Raw genomic sequence first — 23249 nt, forward strand, 5'->3', positions numbered from 1 at the left:
GGCCTAAGGGTTTTTTTACTCCAGTAGGCTCCAACAAAATAACAACTTCATTGTTTCTACCAGAACCCTGCCACATGTGGTGTATGATCAGGGATGATGATAAGCAGAGGCATTGCTCATTATAACAGTGTTATGCACACATTAGACACAGGCCTGTGGCCTCATGATCTGAGCCAATTACTACATAGAAAGTTCAGCAGAAATACATGACAAACTTTGAGCATTTCAACCCTAACAAATCTGCAAAATCACACTTAAATGCAATACAGTGAAAACAACAATTCATCTTACACTGGCATCTGAAATGATCAGTAAAAGATTGCATTTTCAAACCACCACTGGCTCAACCAAGATGGTCCCTTCCGAGTACAAAATTTATATTGGTGACTATCCAATTCTTATACAGAAACTACATTCATGTCACTAAATAATTACTTTAGATTGGTTTACACAGTCAATCGACATTCTTAAGAATCACTAGTCACAGAGCAATCAAAACCATTTGAAAGGCAAATGAAATGAGAGAATAACCAAAAGAACCTGTTTTCTAAATGTTTCAGTCAATTCAATCAGGCTAATCGTCTAGTTGATATATCGTGTGATTTATAAGACAAGGAAACAATGACACTCACCAATTGTTTCCAAAATACGGCTTTACGTGTCCAGTTTAGAGGTGTACAGTACGTGTGTCTACTCCTAACAACTAGGTTACTCTGTTACGAGGACAGAATACAAAATTCACTTGATCCTGCAGCTCAAAAATTAGAAGTGTACCTCACAATAACAAAAATCTAACTTTGTATTTCAGAAGATATCAACAGCAGTGCAAAACGGAGAGTAGTTCGTTTTACTAAAAACCTGGGGTGAAAAATTTAAGCATAAAAAAACCTTGCTTGACAAATCAGGTTGGCAGCCCAAACATCTTTTGATGTATATTGTTTTGGAATGGTATTTTACATGTACCTGTCTTTTGGTCAGCATGACAATCACATAAGAGTTTGAGCTGGTAGCCGTTGTTTATGAAGCAAGGTTTTTTCATGCTTAAGGAAATTCTGTGCTTAAGCAGCTCTATGAAATTTGGCCCCTGTTCATAAACCAAGGATGGAAGGAATTTCAGAACGTGCTTATACATTTACAAGCGTAGAAGTTCAAAGGCTTGCAGTGTGGTCATTGATGTATGTCTGATTGCATTATTTTTTAACCCCAACTCCATAGTGTCTTTTACTAGGCACTAGACTAAATCCATCAAAATCCAACAATGCCTGCAAAATCTACGGCAAGCCTGCCACTGATGTGTGTGTCATTTGTTGATGGGCCCATTACGGACCGTTGGTACTGTTGCCACTGTGAAATGCACTGAATGCAGTTGCGGTGCTTTGGACCTCAAGGTCCAAGTCTATGAAAATCCTCCAAAACTAGATTCTGATGGAGTTGGTTGGTTACAGGATTAAAGCATGAATACAACTGACCAAACATCTAGTCTAATAAACTCATTTGGACTGTTATCTATGAAGCAGAAGAAAACAGCTTCTCCTGATGACAAGCAGAGCATACTGCTCCAAACGTCGAGTACCACTGGTTCTTTTCAGAAATGCAAATACTCACAAAAGAGATACGTCCATGGTGCTACCGCAAACCTACTTTCTAATATACCTCTTCACCATGCAAACTTTCAAGACTTATCCAGAAGAAAACAGTTATTTTTTGTTAAAATCCAAAACGCCTCCAAGAAAGAGTGTGGTATGCCATCATGAATAAAGCACAATCGAGTATGGTTAAACCACTGTACAATGTTGCGCAGTCTTTGCTTTTGCAATGGACGACATCCTAGTATGCAAATGATTCACACTAGCAGCCTCCATGAAATAAGGCCTTGAGCCATACAAATGTGTCCAGTGAGTCTGAATACATTAATCTATTACAAGATTCCATTTTTTACCTCCGTCTTTTTTATCGCTTGATTTGAAGTACATGTAGGGCATGCACAGACATCACTAAAGATACAAAGATCAAGGCAGATCAAGTTCAATCAATACGCAAAATAAAATGTGCTTGACGATAGGACAAGCCGTCATTATGAACCCATGTTAGGACAAGCCAACCAACAGGCTCTTGATCACCGAGAGCTGCTTATAACTGATTGAATACTTCACGAGTGACAAATTGTTTTATTTATGAATGAACGAATGAACACTAACATAGTTTGAAATGCACAGATAAATTCCCTAATTCTGATAACTTGTCGCAGAAATAAAATCCTTGCTCTGTTTTCAGACTGTTAACAAAACAATGGACATCTACATAAAATCGTTCTTTTTACCTTTCCATATTTCAAGTTTACATTGCTTGTCTTGCTATTTACAAAGGCAATAGAAATATAGAAAAGTTAAAAGCTTTCCATTCAATTCAATTGACATTACATGTAATTCTGACATGACATAAGACATTCAAGTCGTGAGAATGTATACAATTAAACAAGGATGAAAAAACAATACAAACAGAAGCTAAGATGACGTTTGCACTATGAGGCTTGTGGTGAAATGCCTTGAAAACAGACAGACAACCAGACAACAAATCAAAGACTAACAAACAGACATACACTGTACTTCACATCTCCACCCAATCACTGCATTATTCCAAATAACAAGCACAGATTTAACTTAATTTATACATGGACAGTGATGTATCCTCAATCACACTCATCAAGGAAGTAATGATTCTGTAATTACAACGGTTACCAACTGTCACCGTCAAGTTGCTAGGATACAGTGAGAAGGTTTCTCATCATTCACAGATTCCATAGAAGTCAATGCCACCACCTCCCTCTTGCCTCCTCTGTACAAGATCCTCCTCAATCAATAGTCATAGAGTTTGGTGCATATAGTCCATGGCGTGCCATGGTTACAAATGATTTGCCTGGGGTCTCTTTGAAAGCCTCCGAGATGCTATAGGACAGTACTGCTTATTCTTAAGTCCACAAAAACTTGCAACTGGACTGGGCTCAAAAGTTGGCATTCCCAAACTGGTTTCAAGCAATGCAATAAAGTAATTCAGGTGTGCAATAAGTTCCAAGATTTACTAGATTGAGAAATTCGCATTTTGTAATGTTTCACTTCAGCAGAGAGATTTTGGGGAATGACAAAGGTGAGGTTCCTCGTTTGGCACCCCCCCCCAGTTGTAGAGACTCAGAAATGTTGAATTTAAGTTTATAAAGATTAATCCATTGCTCAGAGCAGGTACAGTCTGAGGTTGCTGGATAATTGGAACTCACTCTCTCAGGAAAGAACAAAAAGGGACAGAAAAGCACTGAGACACGAAGGATCCCCTCACAGCTGGTAGAGGACTGGAACTCACTCCCTCAGGGAAAACACAAAGTGACAGAAACACACTGAGACATGAAAGATCTCCTCACAGCCGGTAAACTCACTCCCTCGGGGAAAACACAAAGCAACAGAAACACACGGAGACATGAAAGATCCCCTCACAGCTGGTAGAGGACTGGAACTCACTCCCTCAGAGAAAACACAAAGTAACAGAAACACACAGAGACATGAAAGATCTCCTCACAGCCGGTAAACTCACTCCCTCGGGGAAAACACAAAGCAGCAGAAACACACTAAGACATGAAAGATCTCCTCACAGCCGGTAAACTCACTCCCTCAGGGAAAACACAAAGCAACAGAAACACACGGAGATATGAAGGATCCCCTCAAAGCTGGTAGATGACTGGAACTCACTCCCTCGGGGAAAACACAAACCAACAGAAACACACGAAGACAAGAAAGATCCCCTCACCACTGGTAGATGACTGGAACTCACTTCCCAAAGACACATGGAGTGGCAGTAATACACAGAGGCACAGTCGAGACAAGGTGTTGCCAATAAGTCAGCTTGCTAATAAAGCACTAATGAAAGATCCTGCAATTTGAAGAATTTTGACAGACTGCCCGTCATAGCCACACCGGCAGGTGTACGCTGCACTTCAAATTCTCGCCAGTCAATATAATTACATCACCTTCTACAAGAAAGAAATTGTAGAATGTCTGAATGTTTGCAAAGCCGATAGAATTGACAAGGAAGAAGTGCACCTGAAATGTATTGATCTGCAAGGGACTTGATTCAGATTGGTTGTGACCAGGTCAAACTGCAGCTTTGCTACTAAAATGCCCACATCAGTGTGATCTTCTCAAGCAATGTTAATGTACATCACAGGCTTTTTGCTTCAAGTTTACGGTAATGTCAACTCACAAAGTATTCAAACCGTATTGGCAGTCACAGTGTTAAAGATAATTTCTTTTACACTTTCAAAGGCATCATGGGCAATTTGTTCAAACTGCATTAAACATTCATTCAGCAAAGTATTTTAACCACTGGTAAGGGGAAAAGTATTATGATCTCAAATCCACAATGAACCCAAAGAAACGAGGCCAAGGCAATAACCATCTAAAATACATTTGACTTCAACATTACCGGGTACCTTCGAACATTCAGTGATCATCAACCAAGTCAGTGATCAAAAACATGAATTAAATTATTTGCCTTGAATTCATTGATGTGTCTTTCATCTTCCTTTGTCATGTTACAGCCTGTGAGGTCCAAATCCTTCAGGGCCTTGAACCTCTTTATCTCTGCACAAAATGCTGCTGCTGTACCACCCAGGTCATTCCAACAAAGATCCAATTTAACCAGGTTGAGTAGTCCACTGAGTGACTCAGCAACATGTACCATGTCCTGTCCATTCAATGAGCAGCCACTCAAGTGCAGGTCCTGCAGTGCCTCGCACTGCCCCACCTGCTTGCACCATAATGCTGCCGTACCTCCCAGCATACAACCAGAAAGTTTCAATGTAACCAAGTTGGGTAGACCACTGAAAGTGTCAACAATATTTGACACATGTACATACCTCAAACGCTGCACCAAGTATCTAAGTGAATTTTCATTGTTGAGACTGCCAATGACAGTGTGATCAGTTAGAAATGAATGAATTCCTCAGGAGGCAAACATTTGCACTGACCTTCAAAGTAACAGTGAAGTGCCAAATGACCCACCTTACTGACAAATGACAAATCCTTCTGATGCCTCTCCTGAAATACTTTCAGTATCTCCAATGTACATGCCTTATTGTCACCACAACAAAAGCATAAAAGATACTCAAACGCTAATGGGTCCTTTGACATGATTTCATTCAGATTGTTATGAAACTTCTCTGTGTCTGCTTTTAACAGATTATCCATGGTCATGATGTCAGAATGCCAATTAACAAAAGTGCATCACAGGCAGACTAGATCCAAAACGACCACATCAGTGTGATATTCCCAAGTAACGTCAATGTGAATTTATATAACGGGTTTTGCCCTTACCTAACGTACATATTAATAAACACTATATGCTCTGCTTGTCCAAGAGCTTGCTAAAAAAAGTCACAAGCTTACTTGGGTGGGACTCGAACCCACGACCTCCTGCTTACTAGTGCAGACATCTTAACCACTCAATCACCGAGTCAATGTGTCTCATTTGCCTCCTGATCAATCAAACTTTTATGTGGCAAAACACAAAACAGAGGTTAATGTGGGTGACAGCTTTGTATCACTGGGATAGGCCCATGTAAATCTTTTGTGCATCCATGGTTGAAACAGCAAAAACAGCCGAGATACCAATAAGATGCCAGCAAGGCATACCTTCAGTTATTGACATTAAACATGTTGGCAGTCACAGTGTCCAAGCTCAACGGAGTTGGATAGACCCTAAACTGAAAGAGTCAGTTCATTTTGGCCCCTTTCACAGCAAGGTGAGGGCAGATTTTGTCCTTCCTCCAAGAACTTTCCTGTGCCACACTTGATTTTTTCCAAGTGGGGATACTGGTAGATGCATGTCTGTCCATTCTTTTTTTTTTCCTTTTTGACTCTCTCTGGATTACAGCCACAGACATTTGATGTACGGTAGCTTCCTATTTGACGGTTGACTCATAGACTTAACGGCGACAGGTCTCTAATTTTGACATTTACTGTGAAAACGAACCAGACTTTAAAAACGGGCAGCGAAATTAGGGAAATAAACATGGGCACTAATCATGGAATTTTGTCGATACAAAAATGGGAGGAATACCCGAGCCTATGAGTAAGATGAGTCCTTGGCATTATGAAACTTGCTCTGAAAATGAGTGAAGCACATGCAAAATTTGGCGCCTATGCCTTAGAGTGCCTTAGCCCCTTGATGGAGGGAATTTCCTGCTGAAAGCCGACTCCAAGAATTCCAGCCTTGCTTGGTCACGAAGTCCACCTGCCAAACTGCAAATTCTCAGTTGTGGCCCTGCGTGCTCTGCACGCTTTGAATTACACTGTGAAAAGGCTGATTGTTCGGTGGCATGCAGCTCTACTCACCCTTCCACATTCCCGTTGCCTCTTTTCAAAGTGGGGACTATTGTGAAGCTGGTGATTATGATGCAAATTCGGTCTTTTCATTTCTGGGCTACGCACAATGACCAATTACCGTAAGAGCCAGGGTCTGCCTTCTTTCACCGTGTTTGCTCAAGCGTGGGCCGAGAACAATAGCTGAAAAGCGGGCTGAGGATCTCAATTTTTACGGCGTGTCTAGTAGCCGCCTCCTGGCACGAAGTGGTTAGGGTATCGGTGAAGACATTAGGCATAAAGCAAATCCCATTCTCCAGTTTTTTTTTTCCCACTTCACTATACACCCACACTCACTACGAATCCAAACTATCACCTTCCATGTTGCTGCACTTGCAACACAAGACGCCATGTATGTTTTGTGCACAGATCATGTGCCATCCCCACATCACGGATGCACTCTGCCTCTTCATCCATCTGTCTGTACGATAGGACCGAGTTTCAACTCCTGCAGGGCCTTGAACTTCTTCATCTCTGCCCTAATGAGGATGGATGCTGATGAATCAAGCACTCTATTATCAGAAAGATCCAATCTAACTAAGTTTGGTAGACCACTGAGTGACTCAGCAACATGTACCATGTCCTGTCCATTCAATGCACAGTTCCTTAAGTCCAGGTCCTGCAGTGCCTTGCACTGCCCCAACTGCTTGCCCCACGACACTGCTGTACCACTCAGATTGTGGTTACCAGAAAGACTCAATGTGATCAAGTTGGGCAGTCCACAGAGAAACTCACCTACATGTACCATGTCCTGTCCATTCACAAAACACAGACTCAAGTCCAGGTCCTGCAGTGCCTTGCACTGCCCCAACTGCTTGCACCACAATGCTGCTGTACCACTCAGATTGTGGTTACCAGAAAGACTCAATGTGATCAAGTTGGGTAGTCCACAGAGAAACTCAGCTACATGTACCATGTCCTGTCCATTCACAGAACACAGACTCAAGTCCAGGTCCTGCAGTGCCTTGCACTGCCCCAACTGCTTGCACCACAATGCTGCTGTACCACTCAGGTCATTCCAAGAAAGAGACAATGTAACCAAGTTGGGTAGACCCCCGAGTGACTCAGCAACGTGTACCATGCCATGTCCATTCAATGAGCAGTTACTCAAGTCCAGGTGCTGCAGTGCCTTACACTGCCCCAACTGCTTGTCCAATATTGCTGCCATATCACACAGTCTATTCCACGAAAGGTCCAATCTAACCAAGTTGGGTAAACCAGAGAGTGACTCAGCAACATGTACCATGTCCTGTCCATTCAATTTGCTTCCACTCAAGTTCAGGTGCTGCAGTGCCCTGCACTGCCCCAACTGCTTGCACCATAATGCTGCTGTACCACCCAGGTCATGGTCAGAAAGATTCAATGTAACCAAGTTGGGTAGACCACTGAGTGACTCAGCAACATGTACCATGTCCTGTCCATTCAATCCTGAGCAATTGAAGTCTAGGTCCCGCAGTGCCTTGCACTGCCCCACCTGCTTACACCATAATGCTGCTGTATCATGCAGGACATTACCACGAACATTCAGTTTACCCAAGTTGGGTAGACCACAAAGTGACTCAGCAACTTCCGCCATGTCCTGTCCATGCATTAAGCAACGACTCAAGTCCAGGTGCTGCAGTGCCTTGCACTGTCCCACCTGTTTGCACCATGATGATGCTGTACCAACCAGAACGTTAAAAGAAAGATTCAATGTAACCAAGTTCGGCAGACCATTGAAAAAGTCAGCAACATGTACCATGTCTTGTCTATTCAATGAGCAGTGACTCAAGTCCAGGTGCTGCAGTGCCTGGCAACGTCCTACATGCTTGCACCATGATGCTGCCTCACCAGCCTGGTAATTGAGAAAATCATTCAATGTAACCATATCAGGCAGAACAGTGAGTGACTCGGCAACATGTACCATGCCCTGTCCATTCAATGAGCAGCTACTCAGATCCAATGACGCTGCTGTGTCATACAAACTGTTATGAGAAAGATTCAACATAACCAAGTTGGGTAGATCATTGAGTGACTTGGCAACATGTACCATGTCCTGTCCATTCAATTTGCAGCCACTCAAGTCCAGCTTCTTCAGTGCTTTGAACTGCCCCAACTGCTTGCACCATAATGCTGCTGTACCACCCAGGTCACTCCCAGAAAAATTCAATGTAAACAAGTTTGGTAAACCACAGAGTGACTCAGCAACATGTACCATGTCCTGTCCATTCAATTCGCACTCACTCAAGTCCAGGTCCTGCAGAGCCTTGCACTGCCCCAACTGCTTGCACCATAATGCTGCTGTACCGCCCAGGTTATTACCAGAAAGACTCAATGTAACCAAGTTGGGTAGACCACTGAAAGCCTCAACAGTACGTGATACATGTACATACTCCGAACTGATATCCACGCTCTTTACTTTAGCAAGATCTGCATTGCCGCTGTCCTTTATCTGCTCAGCAATGCACTGCACAAAGTATGTTACTGAGTTGTTACTATCATTGTTAAGATTGCCGATGACAGTGTGATCAGTTAGAAATGAATCTATGAATTCTTCACGAGGCAAGCATTTGCACTGACCTTCAAAGTAACAGTGGAGTGCCAACTGACCCACCTCACTGTCAAATGACAAATCCCTCTGATGCCTCTCCTGAAATACCTTCAGTATCTCCAATGTACACGCCTCATTGTCACCACAACAAAAACGCAGAAGATACTCAAAATCCAATAGGTCCTCTGACATGATTTCATTCAGAGTGTCATGAAACTCTTCTGTGTTTGCTTGAAGCATCTCTTGCAAGTATGCAGCAGCAGAAAATTCCTGGAATGTCTTATGAATGAACTGCACAACGCTGTAAGGCTTTAGTCTCTTACAGACTCTCTGTCTTGTCAGAATACCTACTTTTAGAGCTATGTCAAGCACACTCTGCTCAAAATCACTTTCCTTGAAAGTCAGCTCTTGATCTGGAGAGAGAAGACCCCGTAAACCAACCTTGCCAAGAGCAACCACAACTCTGGACATTTCGTCTTCTGAAACCTTCTTTCTTTTTGCAATGTATTCAATCGCATTTTGATAAAGGCGTGACATTGTTTCTGGGAGTGTGGAGTCTTCTCTCCACAGTAGACACATCAACAGGAGCAGCATTGGACTCTCTGCCAAAGTGGAAAGGTTGCCAAAGGATCCAATCCTTTCCAGAAGCCCCTTTGCCTTGTCAGGTTCATCAGAGTAATATCTCTGAACATACTCTTCAATGCTCTCTCTATCAAACCCCAGGACCTCGACTTGTGTGAATGGTTCTTGAACCAGTTCATTTGTTACCAATCTGTGCAAGTGCGAGGGGCGTGTGCTGACAAGTACAGTACAGCCTCTATATGACTTTCTACTCAGGAGCTTCAGTATGGAACCGAATGAGGATTTACTGAAGGAGGTGGTCTTCAACTCATCAAAGCCATCCAAAAGAATAAGGACTTTGTCGGCATTCTTCTCAATATATGACTGCAGTGCACCTTTGTCTATGTGTTTAGCAATGTTTTCAGCTATGAGTTGGTCAAAAACTGCCTCAATGAGGTTTGACGCCTGCTCCAAATAGCTCATTTTCAAAAGGAAGACCAGTTCATACTTCTGCAGTGCCTGGCTACAGTCAACTGCCCAATCATAGGCAATCTTGTCATAAAGAGTGCTCTTTCCTCTACCAGCTAAACCACTTAACACAGCTATTTTGATCACATCACCCTCTTCTGTTTCGAGGACTAAAATATCCTCATAGGACACCAGAGTACCCCTAAGGTTTCCCTTAGCATTTGCTAACTGTAACCTGGTATAGATGACCGGGATGCGTTTTTTGTCCACATCATATGGGTTCTGATGTAGATAGCTACCTGTGGTTCTGTAGTGTTCCTTCAGTGCATCTTTACATTTAGCAGCAGCAGCGTGGGATTGGACATCAGATGTAGAGCATTCTAGATATGAAATATCAAGGAAACAAGAGCAGAAACAAAGAACATTTATTGCACCTTACTTTTCTAATTAATTAAAAAAATCAAAAGACCATTTGAATAGCACCAATCCTAAAATATTTCCATAAGGGCAAAAGTTCTGGTTACAACCATAGAAAAACCCACAAAAAGAGAGTTGCTGCCCAGTTCACTACAAAAGGTCTGAACTTTTATGTCAAACTAATGGCAAATCCCCCCTGTTCAGATGAAAGCTCAAATTTGGCTGCAACAGTTTGCTTATAATAATAATAATTAAAACCTTGGATTTGTAATTATGAATTTCATTATCGAACGGCTGATTTCAACACAAAACCCCTGTTAAAAATTGAAGAAACTTCTCAGATAGATTTAATTGACATTTAAATTGTTTAAAAAAAATAGATGTCTCAAGAAATTTCACAGGCAGAAAAAGACCTTCAACTTTAAAGTGAAATACTGCCAAGCATAACCTCAGATATTTTATCCACATGATGTTGACTACCTGGTGTGAGTGAGTGTGAGACAGCACCCTGAGTGGTCGGTTGCTGTGACATACTGGGTTGATTCTCTGACGTGTCACCTGATGGTTGACCAGGCTGGTGTGATGTGCATGCACTGTCTACAGGTGTAATCATTTAAACATACCAAAGAAAAGGAGTTGATCAGTTGGGAATATTTAAAACAGAAATTGGTGCCAAAACTTGAGCAGAAAAATGTTTTCATATGTTACCATAATGGAATATTTTATTTCCTTAAGACATGACAAACTCCATTTACTCTATGATACATCAGCAAATGAGTCGGCAATGCCAATCACAAAGGTGGTTGGAATTCACTCTACATTCCCTCAAATTTTAACTTTCCTTTTTTCAGAAGTTTCCTCTTCTTTGTCGAATTGCCTTAAAGTAATTATAATAATCAAGAAGGTGTGAACAAACTCCAACACTGTCTACTGTGAAGTTACAGTAAACAGTAAGTTCAGAAAACCTAGATCAACACAGAAACCTGATGGTATCTGTACATAGGTTAGAGAACCAGTGCCTATGGCAGACACTGGATGGATACCTTTTGATTGATAGATATTGATGGTGCAATCTGTTGGGTTGTTGATGGGAATGTTTCCAGAGCCTGACACCTGGTGCTGTGTCTGTAACATCTGTTGGAAGACTGCAATGGGTAACGGAACTGGGAAAGGACAAAAAGGGAACAAAGACGAATTGTGAACCAAACTTCTGGGTTGGAACGGAATGTTTTTCTTCTTATACCACATTTCAAGGGGTAATTGAAAATTTCTGAAACCTTTCACGTCATGTCCGAGGGGCTAGAATGAATTTGGAGCTTTGTCAGTGTTTAGAAAATCGAGGGGGGTGAACGAGGAAACCTTTTATTCATTACATGAACTCTTTTTAAAAATGACAAAACAATTTCCCATTTGGGGAAAGAAGGCCACAGTACCTGCTACCTACTTCGATCCACGAAAAAAGCTCATCCTAAACTGTCAAGACTTAGAATTCCAGCCTGCATAATTTAAAATAAGAGTGTTTGCTTCTGATTACCTATTATTTGGTCCTGGTTGTCTGGTCTCCTCACAGCCAGTGTTTGTTCCCAACCTGTTGTCTGGTCCTGGTTGTCTGGTCTCCTCACAGCCAGCATTTGTTCCCCACCTGTTGTCTGGTCCTGGTTGTCTGGTCTCCTCACAGCCAATGTTTGTTCTCCACCTGTTGTCTGGTCCTGGTTGTCTGGTCTCCTCACAGCCAATGTTTGTTCCCCACCTGTTGTCAGGTCCTGGTTGTCTGGTCTCCTCACAGCCAGTGTTTGTTCCCCACCTGTTGTCTGGTCCTGGTTGTCTGGTCTCCTCACAGCCAGCATTTGTTCCCCACCTGTTGTCTGGTCCTGGTTGTCTGGTCTCCTCACAGCCAATGTTTGTTCCCCACCTGTTGTCTGGTCCTGGTTGTCTGGTCTCCTCACAGCCAGTGTTTGTTCCCCACCTGTTGCCTGGTCCTGGTTGTCTGGTCTCCTCACAGCCAGCATTTGTTCCCCACCTGTTGTCTGGTCCTGGTTGTCTGGTCTCCTCACAGCCAGCATTTGTTCCTCACCTGTTGTCAGGTCCTGGTTGTCTGGTCTCCTCACAGCCAGTGTTTGTTCCCCACCTGTTGTCAGGTCCTGGTTGTCTGGTCTCCTCACAGCCAGCATTTGTTCCCCACCTGTTGTCTGGTCCTGGTTGTCAGGTCTCCTCACAGCCAGTGTCTGTTCCCCACCTGTTGTCAGGTCCTGGTTGTCTGGTCTCCTCACAGCCAGTGTCTGTTCCCCACCTGTTGTCTGGTCCTGGTTGTCTGGTCTCCTCACAGCCAGTGTCTGTTCCCCACCTGTTGTCTGGTCCTGGTTGTCTGGTCTCCTCACAGCCAGTGTTTGTTCCCCACCTGTTGTCTGGTCCTGGTTGTCTGGTCTCCTCACAGCCAGTGTTTGTTCCCCACCTGTTGTCTGGTCCTGGTTGTCTGGTCTCCTCACAGCCAATGTTTGTTCCCCACCTGTTGTCTGGTCCTGGTTGTCTGGTCTCCTCACAGCCAGCATTTGTTCCCCACCTGTTGTCTGGTCCTGGTTGTCTGGTCTCCTCACAGCCAGCATTTGTTCCCCACCTGTTGTCTGGTCCTGGTTGTCTGGTCTCCTCACAGCCAGCTTTTGTTCCCCACCTGTTGTCTGGTCCTGGTTGTCTGGTCTCCTCACAGCCAGCATTTGTTCCCCACCTGTTGTCTGGTCCTGGTTCTCTGTTCTCCTCACAGCCAATGTTTGTTCCCCACCTATTGTCTGGTCCTGGTTGTCTGGTCTCCTCACAGCCAGTGTTTGTTCCCCACCTATTGTCTGGTCCTGGTTGTCTGGTCTCCTGACTGCCTGGGTACGTTCCTCCATCTGCTGACATTCTCTGTCAGCAATCTGTTTCTGTGTCTCTCGTTCATTTGATAGCATTGCCTCTCGTTGGCTCCTCCTACTTCCCCTCCCAGTGAAGACCAATTTCCTGAACCCATCACAAATTAATTACATTATTTTGTAAAGAACTTCCCAAACGACCAAATTGTCAGCATCAGTACCTAGTTTTTAGCATGAGTAATTAACTCTTTCAACCACCGCTTAATGAAATCTTTAAAAAATTGTGGATTTGGTCCTTTGGAGTCACAGTGATTCAAGTCCGTCTGCGCAGAACTTTGCTTTTAGACCAATTTGGCCCTTGAATACTTGATTCTGAGAAGATCACATCCATTCACAGCACTCCCTGATGGACCAAAGGGGGTATAGTCACCAAATTTCAAAAACTGATACATACCGGCCCAACCATTTCCGAATCCTCTTCATTTTGGTTCCTCCGTTTTGCTGATTGATGGATGCTGTCAGGACAAGTCAATATCGTCCATGTTGCAACTTCTACCAAAACATAAACAAAGCATTCAATTGAGCTATGGGGGTCCATGCGTACATGTAATCCATGCAATGCCCCACAGGTCTGACCCCTCATGAGTTTGACATCTTGTAGGTCCAATTAAATTCGCTTTTGTTTCTGTTCAGAAGTTCAACACAGTTTTTCGTCCAGTGAAATCAAACAGTGAGTTCTCCATGACGAAAGAAGTTGCAGAAAATGAGTCAAAAGAAAAAAAACTTTCCAAACGTATGAAAGTAGAAGACTCCCAACTGTGCACTGTAACGTAAACCACTGGTTGAATGGTTAATTAAAGGAGCTCTGAATTGAGAAAGAAGCCCGTTGTGGGGTGCAAAAAATTAAAATCAAGCCGCTTTTTTTCAAGTCGAAAAGCTCAAATGTAAACAAACATCAAAGAAATACTGGATAATTCACACAAAAAACCTTGGCACAAGATGAAGGATATCTATTTCTACCTCCACGGTAGCAATGCTGAAACAAAATTGCAAATTCAAGCCAAAACTCTGCCAAAAAAGGTCTCAGGTTAGTCAACTTACTTACCATAACTGTGCCAAAATAATCCACCTATGTCAAATAAAATCGTGGAAACCCGTCGAGGTGCAACGCCCCAGCATATCTGAGGGCCCCAGCTGCAAACGATCTTTGGTCATCACGCGTTAGGGCGTGCCGAGTCATCAGCTGCAGCGCGCCCTATAACGCGTGATGACCAAAGATCGTTTGCAGCTGGCGCCCTCAGCCAGTTTGCGTTGCGCCCTGGTTGGTTGCGCCGTGTTTTTGTAATACCGCCACCAAGCGATAACGGAATGTCCATTCAGCTAAATCATCATGGCAGACGAAGCACAAAAAGCGGGATTAATTGCCGATTTCGCTGGTGTAACTGGGGTAGATGCCGACAGAGCAAAATTTTATCTCGAATCATCTGGATGGCAACTTCAGGTAGTGGTCTGGGATTTAGCAAAACGTTAGAACATCCAGATTTTACATGAGTGTCGTACAATTGGTTCGTGGTTCGGCATGTGTGGCGCACTGCACGGGGTTATGAAGATTTTGCATTGAAACTATCATTGGGCACCTTTTTTCGACATGTAAGGTGACCTCCATATCGTCGTTGTTGGGTGCGATCAGTCGATAGACGCATTTCAAAATTGCTTGATCAACTTGGAACAGGTCAACTCGTACTCATGGCAACCTGTACACCGACCACATTTTAACTTTAGAATTCACCTTGGTCATGTTCGTAGGCTAGATGACAGTGACATCATGTTCAATAGGCCTATAACCAGTCTGAAGCCTTAGGATTGATATTATGAAAAGAGGAAACCTTTCTGAGTTTTTAAAGAAATTATGAGGGGGAAACTGTGTCGGTGTTTTAACGGACAGTAGGCTACATGGTGGATATCAAATTTGCCTGGCTGTTTTATCAGTTAGAAAGCCATAGGCCTATTTCTCATTTCATACTTCGAAATTTCCAAGAACTAGTGTCAGCACATTAAGGAGAGCTTTGCCTTTCATTTTGCGGGAGACTGACCAGTTTTACAAAATTGAAATGACAAAAAACTGGATCAGTGATCCATCATTCATTTACAGACATCAAATTGATAGTGCGAACCAGCGTCGGGATCACTGATCGAGATCCAGACCTGTATGAAACAAACATTCCCGTAATGTTTGCTGGTGAACCCTGTGAGTATGTGGTAGTCAGAAACAAACCTTTGCTGAATCAGCACCCCCCCCCCCATTTCACTCCTTCAAGGCCTGCCAAGTGTCGGCACTTAAGATATGAGTGATTTACTCCTCCCTGTGACCCTTTGTCTTGTAGATCGCTTTGGGCAGTTTCTACGACAACGATGGGGGGAACGACGGCGTCGATGATGACGTTTTGTTCCATGAGGCCTCGGATGAGTTCCGCCCCTCGAACCTTCGTCAACCCGAGGTGGTGGACCTCTCCGCAGATGAGCCGGAGACAGAAGGGGCGCCACTGGCTGTGCGGGGTACCGGGAGGAACCGCCCGCCCGCACCGTCCTCCCGCTTCCACACTGTCAGTGATTTTGCCAGGGACACGGGGGCGGACAGTGACAGCGATGAGGAGGGGCAGGCGTTCTATGCTGGGGGTGCTGACCATGGCAGGTATGTTTTGGCCCCTCATTCGGTTGGTCATTTTACCCCCTTATTTAGCTTCTGGTCCAGCCCGAAGTCAGAAGTTGTTTAGTTCAGTCATGCTGAAGCTTGACTTGCAGAGAGTAAGCTAACGTTGCTCTTTTTCATATCGCTGCTGCGCTTTGGCTTTTCGAGCCTTCATTAACCCCAACACTCCTCAATCCTTCACCTGTTGGAGGACTGAGGAGTGTTAGGGTTAAAATTGAGCTCCATTTTCGGAAATGTGAGGCAACATACATCGCAAAGAAAGTTTGGGTGATAAAACTGACAAGATGGAACCACACACCAGGCATTTTTCATCAGGTGCCGAGGTGCCGCATTAGGGCTGTGTATCACAACCAAGTCCCAACCAACGTTAGGAAACTGCTCAAATCGTGTAACTGGCAACCACTGACGCAAATCACTAAGTACCGTTTCATACAAAGACCAGGAAAGGTTTTTGTGAGGAGAGCTTTAGGATTATTAAAAACCAAACTACGGCGAATGATAAAAACAGACTTTTGTGTCTTTCTCCAAAAGTTGTCAGGTAGAATTTCGTCAGAATGTGCACTTAAATCCATTGCCGCTGTCTCATGTCATTTCTGGGGCATGGTTTTTGGAGTACAGATTATTCAATGGACATGCAGATGGCCGTGTTTTGTTTTGTTGGGTATTCCACTCCCCCGCTTCAACCGTCGTATCCGCATCTGTTCCATGTACTTGTCTCAACTCCATCAGTAAGCCCCGTTTTTTTCCTTCCTCACTCAGCGGACAGCAGGTGGTTGGTCCGCGGAAAAAGAAGAGCAACACAGACAGCATGATCAACGATCTCTTCAAGAGCGCCCGCGAGTAAGTTGAAAATGTGAAGTGCAGGTGGACTTGCTACGCTTCAAATCTGTTGGCTTAACAGTGTTGGTAACCAGCTAAACCTTTTGTGCGATGTGTGCTGCTCACGGCAGGTTCCCTGCCAAGTACTTCACAGGTTACAGAAGGAGACCAAAGACCATCCCGACTCCAACTCAAAATCACCAGTCTGACTTTAAGTCACAAGCTACTCAAATGAATTCCAGCAAAAATATAAATTTATCAGTCTGCTCAATACTAGTCCACAACAAATTTGTTCTGTGCACATTGTCATTTCTGGCGGAAAACACAAATCTTCGTAAAATGACAAGATATGACATGGACATTCCTGTGCATCTATTTTTTTCAAATATTTTGATCTTCGGTGGTCGTTCGCTTAAGAATTCTGAGGCACTTCTTATGAGCTAGGCAAGCTTACAAAAAAATCAAGCTGTTTTTCCAGATTTCACTTTTAAAGGAACCAGGAAATGAAGTTTTCTTAGAATCACTTTCTGTGTATCTCTGTACTCTTTTTCCATGTATGAAGTCTGTTTGACATCTTTTTTGAATTATGTGAACTGAATGGTGCACTTTTTCAAACATTAAAAATTGACCAAGCATTTCTAGACAGGTGAGGGCGCTTTTGCTTTGACGTAAATCCAGGAAGACATGGTTCAGGTTGCATGTTTCCATGTTTAAATTGTGAACCCCAACTTTGCTATCTGGGAACATTTCTTTGAAAAGGATGTTTGCTGGATTATTGACTTATACTTACATAGCAACAAATTGCCAAAGAAAATGAAATCTGCCGTAGCAGTGGTTAAAAAAATCTTGAAATTTTCAGTGCACAAATCAGTGCAACATTGAGATTCGGTGCCTTGGATGACATTTAGTTCTGCTCATGAATATGCAAATGTGTATTAGCATAAAAACAAAGAAAACCATCAAAATAGGGGTTAAAATTGCAAAACAAAAATTTAAAATGAGGTTAATGGAAACCCAAAGATGCACTTTCAAGGGTTCTTAGTAAAATTTATGAAAATGTTTCTATTCCCTGGTTCCTTTAAAGTTCTCATAAAAGTGTTTTCTCTAGTTTGAGTGTATTTGCTCACAATCCTTGCTTGGCATTTCTAAGGCATGGAGCGCAGGAGGTCGGCGCCGGGTCGTCCAGCACATCAGAGGGTACCCCAAGCAGTTTCATCTTCAAAGGGGCTGGTTACCGCCTGGGGGATTCGGAGTCAGGACCCGCAAGACCGGAGCCGGGCACGGTGGGGACGCTCCCCGGGAAGGAACCAAGAGGGGTCAGTACTTTTCAAAGGTTTGGGGGAAGGTCAAGGGGATGTCAGCCGATCGGGGGACGAAAGTTCAGGATTTGGGAACAATTTTTTTGGGGAAAACGTCCAAACATTGAAGCAGGCTCGTCATTTTGTACGTCCTGCAGAGGAACATTATTCTCAAGCTGTGGAGGAACGGGTTCAGCGTGGACGACGGGGAGCTGAGAGGCTTCAAAGACCCACAGAATGCCGACTTCCTCAACGCCATCTCAAAGGGGTGAGTCTCTCAAGCCCAGAAGTTTGGACTGATGCTATGATCGGGGTGTTCACAGAATAACATCTTTGGAACTGTGTCCTGTCGACTACACTGTGCTTCTTGATTCTGCCATCTGATATAATGATAGTTATAAACGTTACTTATTAATTTAATAAATTTAATTTAATAATTTTGACTCAAATTGAGCATTTAATGATAAAATACAGATTAATTAAATTTTATCTACATTGATAATTGTACTGTTCACTTCATAGATAATTGTTTTTTTTATCTTTTTAATTAGCTTACTTCTGAAATGACCAAAAGCTGCCCATATTTTTACTTTCCGTACAATTTGCATTCAGGATTTTCATGACCTTTCAGCGTAATTCCATTTTTATCAGTCCTCAGACTCTTGTATGCTGATTTTTAAAATAATATTTATTTAAGTCTTTCTGGTAATGGAACCAAGGATTCGTCAAAACTGCCCTAGGCACTGTGGCCTGAAAGCCTGAAGAAACCTGTAGAGAGGAGACAATGAGAAGCAGTTACAGTTTTAGAGGTGGGAGGAAAACCCCAGAAGCATATTCAGGGTAAAACCCACGGAATCAGGCATTGATTGAATCCCCGTTTTGAAAGTCATGGAATTTCAGTGTTCTAAAGTGTGAGGAACCGTCTTGTTCCCAATCTTCTTCTAGGCAAATTCCAATGGAGCTGATCCGGGAGGCCAAAGGAGGCGAGGTGAATCTTGACCTGGAGGACCATCGGGACGAGGAGTACACTAGGCCAAAGGTCAAGGTCAAGCCCTTCAGTGGTCAAGGCAGCATGCTGGGCAGGTGACTAATGATAGAGGCCTTAGCAGGTTGTACTTCAGAATGTCTCGTCAGAATGGCTCTGACTGAGAAAGAGAGACACGGCTGTGGAAGCGGCTGCAGCTGTTATCCATAGACTTGTGTGTTGTTGATAGCCGCAGCCAAGTGATTGGGACATGTGCTAGGTTGGATGAGCCTGAATTGAGTACTGTCTAGTAGCTTTCAGCTGTGGCTCAAAGTAACACAGGGACCCGTGGAAGCCATAGCCACGATAAGGCCAATTCAGACACGGCTAATTAGTCTTGGCTTTTTCTTATACCAACGGCAATCTCTTCCCATATACACATTGTACTGACAGCCTCAGCCGCAACATCCAGAAACAACCTGGTAGTCTATTATATGGGCTACACTTAAGCATCACTCCAGCATAAGAACAAAGAATAATATGCCATGCCTGAACAGGGAATATTGTGGCTACGGCTTGTAGTGTACCACATGTCGTACCCGAGTACTCTTTCTGCACTTGAACTCTTACTCATGAAAATCTACTCATACTTTGTACCAAAGTACTCATGCTCATGGAAAAGTACCCATACTCACAGAAAAAAGTGGAAAAGTATTCATACTCGTGGGAAAAGTACTCATACTCATAGGAAAAGTACTCATACTCATGGGGAAAGTACTCATACTCATGAAAATGTAATCATACTTATGGGGAAAGTACTCATACTCATGGTAAAAGTACTCATACTCATGGGAAAGTACTACCCCTCGTGGTAAAAGTACTCATGCTCATGGGAAAGTACTCACACTCGTGGTAAAAGTACTCATACTCATGGGAAAGTACTCACACTCATGGTAAAAGTACTCACACTCATGGTAAAAGTACTCATACTTATGGTAAAAGTACTCAAATTCATGGGAAAGTACTCTTACTTGTGGGAAAAGTACTCACTCATGGGAAAGGGCTCACACTCGTAGAAAGCTACTCGACTACAACACTGGTGTATGTCATAGTGAATAGACATAGCCATTGACAGCAGTGTCTGTCCTGTACAACGTAGTTACCACATTGCATCCTTCTTTCCGACAGCCCCGTTCCTACAGTCGTTTCTACGCCCGCCTCAGCTTCAGCTGCAAAACAGGACGAGGCTTCGGCCAATCAGTCAGTCAGCCTGGACGAGTCGCAGCCGGTCACCAGTATTCAAATCCGGCTTGCGGACGGCACAAGGTTATTTGCAGTTAAAATCTTGTAGAAATCTTAATGGAACACTCTTATTTTCAGAGCATCAAATTTGTTAGTTGACCTTTTGTTAGTTACCTGTTTGATGCTCCAAAAAAAACCTCTTTAAGAAAACTCTGCTTTAATTTTGTTGTTGTGGGACAATGAAGTCAGAAAGTTTCACGCCTGTGAAGACTTTCCGGCTTTTGTTTTTAATTGGTAACGGCAAACATGAAGAGCCAGTGACTTGGTTCCTGTCCAACAAAATGCATTTATGTAACTTAGAACAACTGTACACTACACCTGGTACTTTATTTCTCAGACTCTTTCTTCTTTTCAAACTCAGGTTAGTCAGAAAGTTCAACCACTCCCACACAGTAGCCGACGTCAGGAGATACATCACAACGTATCCTTTTTCAAAACTCCAGCCCAGAATCGTCGTCAAAATAGAGAAGATCAGACGTTGCTGCGAGCATGTCAAAAATGCCGAGTGTTCGTCCCTTCAAGAGCCAGTTTTCTTGTCGCTGATTCCTGTTGAGTCGCAATAGTTGTCATGCAGACTTCGGCGCGCTGTAATCCCAGGCATTTTTTTCTAGGATGGAACCTCGAGCCTCCAAGTGCCCCCGGGTCATAATTTGACCCAGTTTTACTCCCCAATCTGCCATTATTTCTCGGAGGACGATGTTATAAACAGGCCAAAACACACTAAATTGAGAGCTTCTGTTAAATTCTTACGCGTCATAGCAGACGGTGGCCATTTCGGAAAACACCACTCAGCTCCCTACATTCTAACAACAGAGGGCGCTATGACAGTTAAAGCCTTATCACAGATGTTAGAGAGGACTTCTACCTGAATCCTCAGTCCCAATCCTCCAGCAGTTCCTTTTGATTAACCCTAAACCCCGCCCCCCGAGGGTGTATGTAAAATTATAATTGAAATTGAAGGATTGAGGACTGTCAGGGTGAATGATACTCGAGAGCAGCGCTTATGATTTTAAGGTATTATCTCCGCTCAAAGGTATGCACTGGTGAGTGTAACAAACACAGGCTCTGGCCTAAGACCTCAACACAACACACCTCTCGTAATCAACCACGTCTTGTGACGCGGTCTAAATCCTTTGTAGTGTTCACCTTTAACCCCTTAACGCCGGGATTCTTTTGACCGCGACTGCTGGGCTGCGGTGTGCCCACTATGCAAAGCCCTGTCCAGCAGCAGGCCCACACTGAAACCGCAGGTGCATGATGAAAAGAATTTATGTGTGGTAAGCACTAATCCCCACGCAAAGCCGCGGCTGTAAACGTCTGCCGGCGTTAAGGGGGTTTACGGTGAGAAGGATCTGCGAAAGCCAGGGTTAGCATTTCTGATGAGATTTGAAGCTTCATTTGAGAACCACACTTACAGAAGAGATGTCCGTGCATGGTGCTGCCGCAATCTTTTTACTTATGTTTCTTCGGCTGGCAACCACTGTTGTATTCGAGACCATCACAAGTCTGTCATAAGTCATTCAGTCTTAAGCCTATGCGCAAGCTATTCAAATGAGCTGTGACAAAAGCATTCTCTTGTCAATGTTCACCCTGTTAGTTATGACTGACCTTGTGAAGGGACTTGTGGCTGGCCTTGTGAAGGGACTTGTGGCTGGCCATGTGAAGGGACTTGTGACTGGCCTTGTGATGGACTCGAATGCAACACTGCCTTTTACTTAATATTTCTGCCATCTGTAAAGCTGTTGGATTTACCTTGACTTCCGCAAACTCAGAGCTCGGCCGGTCTACGCCGGTCAGCTTTTTGCTCTGATGACCACCTTCCCCAACAAAGAGCTGACTGAAGACTCACAGACGCTCGCCGACGGCAAGCTACTCAACGCCGTCATCGTGCAGCGGCTCAAATAAAACTTGTTGACTGTAAATAAGAGAGCAATGTGTCCCCGTCGTGAGGCTCCCCAGCATACGATTCTGCTTACCACAGAAATACATTTAGCAGGAACTAGCCATCAGCTACGCAGAATGCTTAGCGGGTATTTCTGAACCAAAGCACATCTTGGGTGGTGTGAGATAAAACACTTGGGGATTTATTTACTGAATAAAGAGCAGCTGGGAACCAGGGATGTTGTCAAATTATTTGCACAGCATTTTAGCTGGTGGCCTGTTTTTGCCTTTTGTTAAGCCCAAAAAATTGCTGTGATAGGCTGACACTTTTAGATGCTTAGCAGCTTCACGCCTCTGGACCTTTCCTTTTTGAGTGGTTTGTTGCGAAGCACAAACATCCAGTATATTTGTGTGCTGAGCAAGGCCATGATACTGGGCCCAGGCTGTGCCTAAAGTGGTCATTTTTGGCTGCGGCTATGGCTATGTCATTAGAACGCTTCAGTGGATATCCATAGTCACAGACCATAAAGCTCTGAAACCATCCACAAGATTTATATGTACATACAGTCATGTGATGTGCGCAGAGATGGGTGGGCGGAGCATAGGGGTGGGGTTATGGATGGATGGGCGGAGCATGTATTTGATTGTCAGTAACTCAAGTTTAATATTGACAAGAATCAGCATCACTTTGAGTCCACTGTGAGTAAGCTACCACCAATTAAACATCTCATGTTTGAGTTATCCGGAGCCGTCTTAGTTATTTCAAGTTATCCGAGATGTAACCCTCGCCAACGTTGCGTTTGAAAGCACGAATGGTGATGTATTGCTTTTTAAAACCATGATGTTTCTTAATCTTTCAACAAATAAACATAATTTGTTACCAAAGGACAGAAAATTTGGCCTCTCCAGTTTAAAAAGAGTAGATTTTGTACCTTCATGTACCAGACTTATTTGAAAATCTCTTCTCCTGTAACTTTCATTTCTCAGTTGGGACACCAAAGTGTTTCAGATATCAAATTTGTTGAATTAAAACAGAAGTGAATTAACGA

At 43.5% G+C, this 23249-nt stretch overlaps 3 protein-coding genes across 15 annotated transcripts in view; 1 reads left to right on the top strand and 2 right to left on the bottom strand.

Annotated features, from left to right (window-relative positions):
- Positions 1-13386, bottom strand: part of LOC110981190 (protein NLRC5-like) — a 28930-nt gene extending 15544 nt beyond the window's left edge. For 9 of the 13 annotated variants that reach the window (XM_087130931.1, XM_087130926.1, XM_087130928.1 and 6 more), the window contains exon 1: positions 11972-13385. In XM_087130931.1, the coding sequence (XP_086987057.1) occupies positions 11972-13325 (1354 nt within the window). In that variant the 5' untranslated portion in view covers positions 13326-13385. Of the gene's footprint in view, positions 1-11971 lie in introns of all 13 variants that reach the window. The other 4 variants (XM_087130929.1, XM_087130927.1, XM_087130921.1 and 1 more) reach the window with 4 other exon arrangements.
- On the bottom strand, positions 5191-11517 carry LOC147795755 (NLR family CARD domain-containing protein 4-like). Its single transcript, XM_087131445.1, has 2 exons — positions 11427-11517; positions 5191-10346 (listed from the first exon to the last, which is right to left on the bottom strand). Exons 1-2 carry the CDS (start codon positions 11515-11517, stop codon positions 6817-6819), a joined length of 3621 nt encoding a protein of 1206 aa, XP_086987571.1. The 3' UTR covers positions 5191-6816.
- Positions 13387-14564: 1178 nt separating the features above from the next.
- LOC110981146 (NSFL1 cofactor p47-like) lies at positions 14565-23246 on the top strand. The gene is made up of 9 exons (XM_022238443.2): positions 14565-14727; positions 15611-15918; positions 16696-16776; positions 17906-18071; positions 18212-18321; positions 18999-19136; positions 20206-20343; positions 20681-20740; positions 22092-23246. Exons 1-9 carry the CDS (start codon positions 14617-14619, stop codon positions 22222-22224), a joined length of 1245 nt encoding a protein of 414 aa, XP_022094135.2. The 5' UTR covers positions 14565-14616; the 3' UTR covers positions 22225-23246.
- Positions 23247-23249: the final 3 nt, after the last annotated feature.

The sequence above is a fragment of the Acanthaster planci genome, linkage group LG21 (genome assembly GCF_054643075.1).
Source record: "Acanthaster planci isolate LZ-2023a linkage group LG21, COTS_SCS, whole genome shotgun sequence".
Lineage (NCBI taxonomy): Eukaryota > Metazoa > Echinodermata > Asteroidea > Valvatida > Acanthasteridae > Acanthaster > Acanthaster planci.